This window comes from Oryx dammah, unplaced genomic scaffold (assembly GCF_014754425.2).
Source record: "Oryx dammah isolate SB20612 unplaced genomic scaffold, SCBI_Odam_1.1 HiC_scaffold_13, whole genome shotgun sequence".
In the NCBI taxonomy this organism is placed as follows: Eukaryota; Metazoa; Chordata; class Mammalia; order Artiodactyla; family Bovidae; genus Oryx; species Oryx dammah.
Window position 1 is genome coordinate 1028214 of NW_024070197.1, and position 11190 is coordinate 1039403.

At 49.8% G+C, this 11190-nt stretch overlaps 1 protein-coding gene across 1 annotated transcript; it reads left to right on the forward strand.

Moving 5' to 3' along the window:
• The first annotated feature begins 591 nt into the window (after nt 1-591).
• On the forward strand, nt 592-9989 carry LOC120873005 (zinc finger protein 805-like). The gene is made up of 3 exons (XM_040253760.1): nt 592-627; nt 3825-3934; nt 9008-9989. The coding sequence occupies exons 1-3, from the start codon at nt 592-594 to the stop codon at nt 9987-9989; spliced, it is 1128 nt and encodes a 375-aa protein (XP_040109694.1).
• The last annotated feature ends 1201 nt before the right edge of the window (nt 9990-11190 follow it).

The following is an 11190-nucleotide window of genomic DNA, read 5'->3' on the forward strand; positions in this document are numbered from 1 at the left end:
TAGCCTTATGGCACATGAAATAACACGTTTAAGAATTTTCCTTAGCTGCGGAAGATACTACACGGAAACAGGGTGGTGGCCATTTAAGAAGACGCCAAGAGCCGCTTCTCCTCCCCCCACCCCCACCCTTCTCCTCCCCGCCCCCCGCCCCCCGGAGCCCGAGGATGTCATTTTCCAGAGCCCTTTACGCGGGTACTTAGAATCCTCGGCAGAAATTCCCAGAGTCGCGCCCTTCGAAGTACCAGGATGGGCGGCAGTAGCCGTATTACCCAGGAGGCTCTGCGGCCAGAGGCGGTGGCTCTGGACCAATGATTGTGCAGGACCGGGATCCAGCGTTGCACGAGACTTCCGGTGGCGTCCTCCCCGGGGTCTCGTTGGCTCCGCCTGAGTTGTGCTTAGCTTCGCAGGCACATCGGAGCCTGTCAGCGCCCTCGAGGCTGGGGCAGAGCGAGTGGGGAAGAGCCTTCCTCCCCGCGCTGCCCAGAAGTCGAGGGTGGGCGTGGTGGGGTGGTGCGGCGGAGCACAGTTAAGCCCCCGGAACCCTCCGTGGATCCCCACCTTGCATGGCCTGGGGGCCCTGCGCAGGGCACCATGGCGGCCCTGGCGGCACAGACCTACCCGGCACCAGTGAGTGGCTGGCCCCTCAGGCCCTTTGAACCCCCCGCCGCGTCGTCCCAGTGCCTCCATAGAGAGGAAGCTGTTGTCCAGGGTCTCTTGCTTCCCCTAACTCTGGGGACTGTGGAGGCTGGTCAGTCAGTCCCAGCCGAGCGTCCTAAATCCAGGCCGGGGTTGACATGGACGGGTTCCCAGTGCAGTTGATCTGTGCAGGGGTGTCCCAAGCACGCGAACCACTAGATGAAAATGCTGGAGGGGAGGCTGAGCGGCATTAAGTTGTGACTCTCATAGCCTGTTGGAAACCGTGCAGAAGGGTCTGGAGTGGCGGACTGAAGAAAGGGTCCACTTCTAAGGTTGGTGGGCACCATGGAGGGTTTGGAGGCAAGGAGGGAAGGAAGCTGATCCAGATTGTAATAGGTTTCCTCTACATGTCGAGTGGAGTCGCCAGTGAAGGAGAGGGCTCCCTGTAACCCCCACACATACGTGGAGCCCTCTGTGCCATCCTCCATATGTGTATTGCAGGTGTGCAGAACGAACTTTAGAGCCCGTATCCTGGGTTCAGCTCCAGGGTCTGTCCCTGCCCACTAGTGGGGAATGTTGCTAGGTTCTGACTCTCCACAGTTTCCTGTGCTGTGAAATGGGGTTAATCCCAGCATATTCTTTCTGGGTTCTGGTGAGAGATGAGTAGGGCAGGGTGTGAAAACCACTGAATGCAGCACAGTGCACTCAGAGACGCTCAGCAAGTGCTAGCTGTGGCTCTTTCGTTACTGATTTCTAGGGTCGAAGGAGGTCTTTTCCCCTAGGCTTGTCCTAACGGCAGTGCTAAAGAAATGGGCTGTCTCAGACCTTCTCTGTCCCTGGACACCTGAACGGAGCGCTTTGAGGAAAGCACTCAAGCAACAGGATGGAGACTTCAGGGTGTGTTGTGTCCGTGCCCTTCCCAGGGCTGTGACCTTGAGCCAGTCTCATCACTGCCCTTGTCTCCCATACCTTGGGGTTAATGAGGATATTAACATTTCCTTCTCCTGGCTTAAGGTGATCAGAGAAGGTGTTGCCCAGGATCCAGCCAGGTAGCATCGCTCCAGCCACTTCAGTGTCCATGGCATTCTCCAGGCAAGAATGCTGGGATGGGCTGCCATTTTCCACCCCAGGGGATCTTCTCGACCCGGGGGTTGAACTCGTATCTTGCATCTCTGCATGGGCAGGCAGGTTCTTCACCACTGGCGCCACCTCACTGCTCCTCTGCCAGGAGGACCCTGGGGTGGGCTGAGAGCCAGGAAGGTCACTGGACTCATGTTGGCAGTTGCCATCTGTTTATGCAAAACTAGCTTGCCATTTTCAGCAGCAAATTCATCCTTCTATTAAAGACATTTCCTTTTATGTTAAAAGTGAGTTGATTGAAGATAGGGTGATGGTGCCTTGTGGGAGCCTTTGAATGTCAACACGCAGAATCCTCTCCAGCGTGTGACACTGTGTGCTCTTATCACAGCCCCACTCACCACCAGGAATTGTCTTGTGTATTTGCTTTCTGTTTGTGTGGCCCCCTCATCAGAGAGGGCTTTTCACATTTGCTCCCAATCTATGTGCATCCTTGATCCCTGATAGCTCAGTTGGTAAAGAATCCGCCTGCGATGCAGGAGATCCCGGTTCGATTCCTGGGTTGGGAAGATCCACTAGAGAAGGGATAGGCTACCCACTCCAGTATTCTTGGGCTTCCCTTGTGACTCAGCTGGTAAAGAATCTGCCCGCAATGCGGGAGACCTGGGTTCGATCTCTGGGTTGGGAAGATCCCCTGGAGAAGGGAAAGGCTACCCACTCCAGTATTCTGGCCTGGAGAATTCCATGGACTGTATAGTCCAAGGGGTTGCAAAGAGTCGGACATGACTGAGCGACTTTCACTTTCACTTTCTCTAATCTTCCCACTCTGTTTTCTTTTCTTTTTTTTTTTTTTTATAATTTTATTTATTTATTTATTTTTGGCTGTTCTGGGTCTTTGTTGCTGCACAGGCTCTTTCTGCTTGCGGTGAGCCGGGGCTACTCTTTTTTGTGGTGTGCGGGCTTCTTATCGCAAATGCTTCTCTTGTTGCAGAGCCCGGGCTCCAGGCACTGGGACTTCTGTAGTTTAAGCACATGAGCTCAGTAGTTGCAGCTCCTGGGCTCTAGAGCACAGACTGAGTGTGACGCCTGGGCTTAGTTGTTCTGAGGCATGTGGGATCCTCTTAGACCAGGGATCAAACGGGTGTCTCCCGCGTTGGCAGGCGGATTTTTTACCACATGAGGGAAGCCACGCCTCTGCCCCCGACTCTGTTTTCTCATCACCGGAATCCTTAGAGCCAGCTGATGTTGTCTTGCTCATTCATTCAGTTGCTTATTGAGGATCCGTGAATCCCTGTTTGCTGCTTCATCCCTGGGCCTAGGACAGGGCCGGCCCTAGATGTAACGGGCTCACTAGCTGCTTGTGAGCTAGTGGGCGCTCATGACACTTGGAATCAGTTCAGGCCCCAGCACGGCCCCCTGCAGCTGTCCCTCTGACTCCCTCTGTGTGGACTGTGTATCCCCTTCCCCTCCCACCCTTCCCCAGCTCACTGCCCTCCAGCTGCACCATCCTCCACTTGCCAGACTCTCACCGACTGCCCAGCCTTTGCCCGCAGTCCTCCCCACTCAGGATGGTCTCCAGTTCATCCCTGCGCACTGTTCAGATCTTTGCTCAAATACCACCTCTTCTTTGAAGCAGTTCCTGATCTTTCTAGTTCCAGCTAAAGTACCGCCCGCACCCATTTGCTTGGGATCTGGCTTTTTTGTGCAGAGCTGTGTGCTGGTTGAGATTTTCCAGGGCCTTAGAGAGGCAAAGAGGAGAAATAATCGTAAAAAGCAATGGTCATAGCGGGCTTTCGTGGGGCCCTTGGTTTGCTCTGAGGGACCTTTGTTACCTTTCATCTCCTTCAATCCCCGCCTCTTCAAAATTAGGTTCTGTTATTTTACAGAATGCTTTATAGAAGAGAAACTTGAGGCTCAGAAATGTTGTTACCTGCACCAGGTTACACATTTCTCAAGTTAGTTGAAACTCACACCTTGTCCATCCGCCACCAGAACCTGTGTCCCCAACTACAGCAGGCTGGAAAGGCCTGAGGCAGACACCTGAAATAAACAGGCTCTGATCCCATCCAACAGCCCCAAAGCACATGATGCTACTCTGTTTGACTTGCCAGGCACCAGTGACCCTCAAGGATGTGACTGTGACCTTCACCCAGCAGGAGTGGAAATTACTGGACCCGACTCAGAGAACCCTGTACCAGGAGGTGGTGCTGGAGACCTCCAGGCCCCTGGTCTCACTGGGTAAGTTTCTCCTCCCCTCCGTGGTGGCAGGGGTGGGAGTTCTGCAGCCTCCTTCTGGGTTCCATCCTCTCAAGGCCTGGAAGGTGGAGCAACCCGCCCGCCTCCTCCCCAACCCATCTTCCTCGCCATGTTCTGGGCTTGCTTCCTCCCACCTGCTCTCCCTTTGTCTCCAACATGGATGGTTGAGCAAGAAGCCTGGTCCTCCTGGCGGGAGGAAGTGGGGCTCCTGGGAGCAGGGTGTCCTGAGGACCTGTCCCCAGGACCTGGGAGAATCCGCAGGCAGATGCACACCCTGGCTCTGGGTCTCACCCTGGCTTCTCTCCGTGAGTCTGCTTGGGTCACTGTCTTTTCACAACAGCTTTGGGTAGGAATGGCCACCTCAGTCCTTCTCTCTGAGACCCTCAGACTTCTTATCTCTACTTTTTTCAGCATGTCTATGTCATGCCCTTTCTGTGAAGGTGTTTTTGTGACAGGAAGTGACCTCTTGCCCCAGCACTCAGCAGGGGCTCAGCCTGAGGCCCCTGTAAAAGATTCCCATGATAGGGATCTGACTGGCCCAACCTGGCTGGGTCAGGTGGCCCCAGGCCTGATCCCAGAAACCTGATTTGAACTGGCCTGTGGTGAGAATCTGGCATCACCTGGTGAGACACATGGACTTAGATTAATCAGAGAACATCTGTGGGGAAAGTGGGTGTCTTTTCCAGGGGTCCCGTGGCTGCACGTGAGCAGGTTTTGGATTCTGTAGGATGGAGGCTGTTGTGTAGACATTGCCCAAGGCTGGTGTTTGTGCCTTGGTTTCAGGAGCCAGGGCAGCATTTTTTTCGTGCATGGGAGCACTATTATTCTGAAATCTTCCCTGTCCTAAAAATCACACTCTATAGAGAGAGTCTTCATAGTCTTTACAAAACACCTTTGTTCTGTATCTCCACAAACAGGGTATCCCATTTCCAAACCAGAACTGACCTGCCTGTTGCATCCTGGACGAGAGCTACGGATGGTGAAGAGAGCTCTTTCCCCAGGCACTTCCTCAGGTGGATTGCCAAGATCCAGGCAGTGGTGGTCACTGCAGACTGGGAGGGACTGTTGCCTCTGAAATTCTGGGGAAGCTTCTTATTGAGACCTCTCTGGGGACACAAGTTATACCCAAGTTGAAAAGGCCAGAACCAGCTTTGAACAATCACTAGGTCCCTTGTGCAGCCATACGCAGGTCCTGTTCATTATATGTGAACAGTCACTAGATCCCAGTCGTGCCTAGTTCCTATCCCTTATATACCCCATCTCATTCCTGACTCCATCCCCTTCCTGAACTTCACCCCAGTCCAGCTCTCTCATCATCTCTTGTCTGCATGATACTGCACACCCCATGATCTCTGCACTTCTGCTGTGTCTCCTACAGCAACTCTCCCAGCCACTCCCCTCACCTCAAACCCTTACCACTCTCCACCTGCTGAAACCTCAGCCTATGAGAAAATTCATGTTGGAAATAAAGACTGCTTGCTTCTCTTTCCCTTCACTCAATCCTTTCAGACTCATCTGCATCTGATTGCCATTTGAAGCCTTTCTTGTCACCTCCCTCTGTCCCTCCCATGACAAATTCCTGCATTAGAAACATCTCCCACCTTCTTGGGCATTCCTATCATCTCTTATTCCCGCCACCCACCCCCCACCCCCACCCCCCGCCCAATCCCTGAGCTCTAGAATGGCCTCTGATCAGTGTGACTATCTGTACAACCAGCTTCTCAGAGGCTGTTTGTAGAAGAAAGGTCTACACTAGACTTCCATTCATCCCCCTTATTCTTTTCGTTTTTTTTTAAACTGAAGTGTAATTTACACATATCAGTGTTCATGACTCTTAAGGGCTTAGCTTGATGAATTTTGACACATGAATAAATCCAAATAACTACCATCAGGTCAAGATCCTGACCTTAGGAGGCTCCTGCAAGCCTTCTTAGTCCATACAACCTCTTACAAACATAACCGCCAGTACCAGGACTATTCATGAGTGGGTAAAACAGAACTTCATAGTGTGTTTCCCACTTATCTCCTATTGATCATCAGGATGTCTGTGAGCTTCATTCAGTTCAGTTCTGTCCCTTAGTCATGTCTGACTCTTTGGAACCCCATGGACTGCAGCACGCCAGGCCTCCTGTCCATCACCAATGCCCAGAGTTTACTCAAACTCATGTCCATCGAGTTGATGATACCATCCAACCAGCTCATCCTCTGTCATCCCCTTCTCCTCCCGCCTTCAGTCTTTCCCAGCATCAGGGTCTTTTCAAATGAGTCAGTTCCTCACATCAGGTGGCCAAAGTATTAGAGTTTCAGCTTCAGCATCAGTCCTTCCAATGAATATTCAGAACTGATTTCCTTTAGGATGAACTGGTTGGATCTCCTTGCAGTCCAAGGGACTCTCAAGAGTCTTCTCCAACACCACAATTCAAAAGCATCAATTCTTCGGTGGTAAGCTTTCTTTATAGTCCAACTCTCACATGCATACATGACCACTGGAAAACCATAGCCTTGACTAGACGGACCTTTGTTAGCAAAGTAATGTCTCTGCTTTTTAATATGTTGTCTAGTTTGGTCATAACTTTTCTTCCAAAGAGCAAGCATCTTTTAATTTCATGGCTGCAGTCACTGTCTGTGGTGGTTTTGGAGCCCAAAAAATAAAGTTTCCACTGTTTCCACTGTTTCCCCATCTATTTCCCATGAAGTGATGGGACCAGGTGCCATGATTTTAGTTTTCTGAATGTTGAGCTTTAAGCCAACTTTTTCACTCTCCTCTTTCACTTTTACCAAGAGGCTCTTTAATTCTTTTTCGCTTTCTGCCATAAGGGTAGTGTCATCTGCATATCTGAGGTTATTGATATTTCTCCAGCAATCTTGATTCCATCTTGTGGTTCTTCCAGCCCAGCGTTTCTCATGATGTACTCTGCACATAAGTTAAATAAGCAGGGTGACAATATACAGCCTCTACCTACTCCTTTCCCAATTTAGAACCAGTCTGTTGTTCTATGTCCAGTTCTAACTCTTGCTTCCTGATCTACATACAGATTTCTCAAGAGGCCAGTCAGATGGCCTGGTATTCCCATCCTTTTAAGAATTTTCCAGAGTTTGTTGTGATCCACAGTCAAAGGCTTTGGCATAGTCAATAAAGCAGAAATAGGATTTTTTTGGAACTCACTTGCTTTTTTGATGATCCAGTGGATGTTGGCAATTTGATCTCTGGTTCCTCTGCCTTTTCTAAAACCAGCTTGAACATCTGGAAGTTCACGGTTTACGTACTGTTGATGCCTGGCTTGGAGAATTTTGAGCATTACTTTACTAGCATGTGAGATTAGTGCAGTTGTGCAGTCATTTGAGCATTCTTTGGCATTGCCTTTCTTTGGGACTGGAATGAAAACTGACCTTTTCCAGTCCTGTGGCCACTGCTGAGTTTTCCAAATTTGCTGACATAGTGAGTGCAGCACTTTCACAGCATCATCTTTTAGGATTTGAAATAGCTCAACTGGAATTTCATCACCTCCACTAGCTTTGTTCATAGTGATGCTTCCTAAGGCCCACTTGACTTCGGGTTTCAGGATGTCTGGCTCTAGGTGAGTGATCATACCATCATGATTATCTGGGTCATGAAGATCTTTTTTTGTATAGTTCTTCTGTGTATTCTTGCCACCTCTTCTTAATAACTTCTGCTTCTGTTAAGTCCAGACCATTTCTGTCCTTTATTGTGCCCATCTTCCCTGGTGGCTCAGACAGTAAAAGCATCTGCCTGCAATGTGGGAGACCTGGGTTCAATCCCTGGGTCGGGAAAATCCCCTGGAGAAGGAAATGGCAACCCACTCCAATATTCTTGCCTGGAGAAGCCCATGGACTGAGGAGCCTGATGAGTTACAGTCCATGGTGTCGCAAAGAGTTGGACACAACTGAGCGACTTCACTTTTTCTTTCTTTGCATGAAAGGTTCCCTCAGTATCTCTAATTTTCTTGAAGAGATCTCCAGTCTTTCCCATTCTATTGTTTTCATCTATTTCTTTGCACTGATCACTGAGGAAGGCTTTCTTATCTGTCCTTGCTGTCCTTTGGAACTCTGCATTCAAATGGGCATATTTTTCCTTTTCTCCTTTGCCTTTAGCTTCTCTTCTTGTCACAGCTATTTGTAAGCCCTCCTCAGACAGTCATTTTGCTTTTTTGCATTTCTTTTTCTTGGGGATGATCTTGATCCTGTCTCCTGTACGATGTCACAAATCTCCGTCCATAGTTCATCAGGCACTCTGTCTATCAGATCTAATCCCTTGAATCTATTTGTCACTTCCACTGTATAATCGTAAGGGATTTGATTTAGATTAAACCAAATTCATTCATGTGGTGGCACTTGCTTGGAGTGTGATGCTTCATACTGTATAATATCTCATTGTAGCAATATGTTGCAGTTTATGTTATTTATCCTCCTGTTGACGAAAATCAGTAGTTGTCGTTCAGTCACTCAGTCATGTCTGACCCTTTGAAACCCCATGGACTGCAGCACACCAGGCTCCTCTGTCCTTCAGTGTCTCCCGGAGTTTGTTCAGATTCATGTCCGTTGAAGCGGTGGTGCTATGCGTAACCATCTCATCCTCTGCCGCCCCATTCTCCCATTGCCTTCAATCTTTCCCAATAGCAGGGTCTTTTTCAATGAGTTGGCTCTTCGCATCAGGTGACCAAAGCATTTTTTTGGACATTATAAAGATAACCACTGTGAGCAGTTATGTTGGGCATATACCCAGAATTGGATTGACTCAGACATGGGATAGGTGTATATTTAACTTGAAGAAAAAGCACCCAACAGTTTCCAGTGTGGCTGACCTTCTGGCACTCCTGCCAGCCACATGTGAGTCCCCACTGTTCCCCGCTCTGTCAGTGCTTGCTGTTCTCTCATCACTCTGTGGCACTTTAGATGAGGTTCTCAGGACCACATACCTCCAGCCAAACCACAGCAGGGTATCAGGGGTTAACATTTCCATCTTCCTTTTCCTGCTTGCTTGGTGATTTTGTTTCTTCTGTGTTGGCATTACTAATAGGCCTCATTTGTATATTGGAATCCCTTCAGGTGACAAAGCAAAAACCAAGACCACAGAAACTACTGCTTCTCAGCAAGCGTTGTTCAAGGGACGCTTACTTCAGAGGTCACTGACTCAGGAAGGCTGCAGTGTTTCTCCGTTGGGGCAAGCTCGGGAACCGGAAGGAGCGTCAGAAAAGCAGGGAGGGCATTTGAAGACAGCAACAGTCCTTCGCAAGGAAACCCTCCCCAGAAACAGGATCCCTGAATGTGGTGATCTGGGGAGAGGCAACAGTCTGGGCTCAAAAGATTTACAAGATCAGGTCTCCTCAGGAGATGCTTCTCAGGGACGTGAGTCACATGGATCAAGAGCAGACCCACTGTTTCACGGAGGGAAGAATTCCTACAAATGCAAGGACTGTGGGAAAGGGTTTGTCAAGAATCGCTTCCTTCTTCAACATCAGCGGATTCACACTAGAGTAAAACTCTATAAATGCAGAAAATGTAGCAAGACGTTTCTCAAGAAAGCAGACCTCCCTCTACACTACAGCATTGACACTAGGGAGAAGCTCTATGAGTGCAGTGAGTGTAGGAGAGCCTTCGGCCGCAAGTCTCACCTCACGCAGCACCAGCGGACTCACGCTGGAGAAAAGCCTTTCGTGTGCGCTGAGTGTGGCAAAGCCTTCAGCCGCAGGTCACACCTCACGGAGCACCAGCGGAGTCACACTGGAGAGAAGCCGTATGTGTGCAGTGAGTGTGGAAAGGCCTTCGCCCACCACTCTGACTTCATTCGGCATAAGAGAACCCACACTGGGGAGAAACCCTTTGAGTGCAAAGAGTGTGGGAAAGCCTTTAGTGACAGCTTTTCTGTAACTCGCCACATGAGGTGTCACTCTAGGGAGAAGCCCTATGAGTGCAGTGAGTGTGGAAAAACCTACAGCTACAGCTCAACCCTCACCACCCATCAAAAGATTCATAGTGGAGTGAAATCTACACATGTATGAGATGTGGCAAAGCCTTTTACAAGAAGGCTGGGCTCAGTCAGCATCAGAGAACTCACATCGGGCAGACTTCTTTAAAGTAACTCTTGTGGTGAATAGTTTGGCCAGAGGAAAAATGCTCTTTGGCATCTGAGACTATGGACCCAAGGAACACCCTGTCCCCTCATGTGCTCAGTTTTGCTGTGATTGTGTGTTGCCTTTAGCTGTAGCTGAGCCCTTTCACAGGAGATCATGTCCCAAGACATGACTTGGTTCTCAGCAGAAGGATTTTCTTTCTGCACCTCAAGGCTCCCTGTTACATGGCCCACGAAGAGACCTGAAAAACTCAGTTTGTCTCAACACAGGAGTTACATGCATCCCCATGGATGAAGGACCCCTTTCCCTAATGACCTGGGTCACCCCATCTAATTTTCTGTGTATAGAGGGGTCCACTGTGTTCTTGCTGCTTTGATAGGCAGGAGTCGTGAGAACCCCATCTTTCACCCCTGTTGCTCCACGCAGTGTCCTCGGTTATGGAGATACATGGGTGACTGGGACACGAGTCTTGTGACTCATGTCTAGACTGGGAAACAGATACAACACACAGGTGAGATACGCCAGTGTCGTTAGTAACATGCCTGCAATCCCCGTTCAGCATAATGAAGAACGAGGTCAAAACTTTGGCCTGGAGGCGAGATGTCATCAGCAGGAGTGGTCCAGTGGCTGCGAGCTTGGACTCTGGGGACAGTTGGGATGCCAACGTTCCTGAGCTGTGCCTATCACCATCTGGATGACCTTAGTCATGTCACTTCCACAAGTCTGTCTGCATGTCTGTGAAAGTAGAAAGATGTCTGTTAAACTAATGCATGGGAAAAGGAACAGAAGGTATACAGGACTGTGAGGGACAGAAGAGCCTCAGCCATGTTTGAAGATGGAGAAGAGCACTCCTTGCAAAGGGAACAGCATCTGCCAAGATCTTGAGGCAAGCCAGAGCTTGGACTGTCAGGGGAAACAGCTGAAGACCAGTGGGTCCAGAGGAAACAGGTGGTGGGCAGTGAGATGGAGGGGCAGGGCATCATGAGAAATGTGGACTGTATTGCACCTGCTCTGGGAGCTGAGGAAGGGACTCACAGGACAGCGGGATGATGTCATTTGTCTCTAAGCCTCCCTTTGGCTGCTGTGTGGAGCACAGACTGAGGAGGATAGAGAACTGATGTTGGAGAGA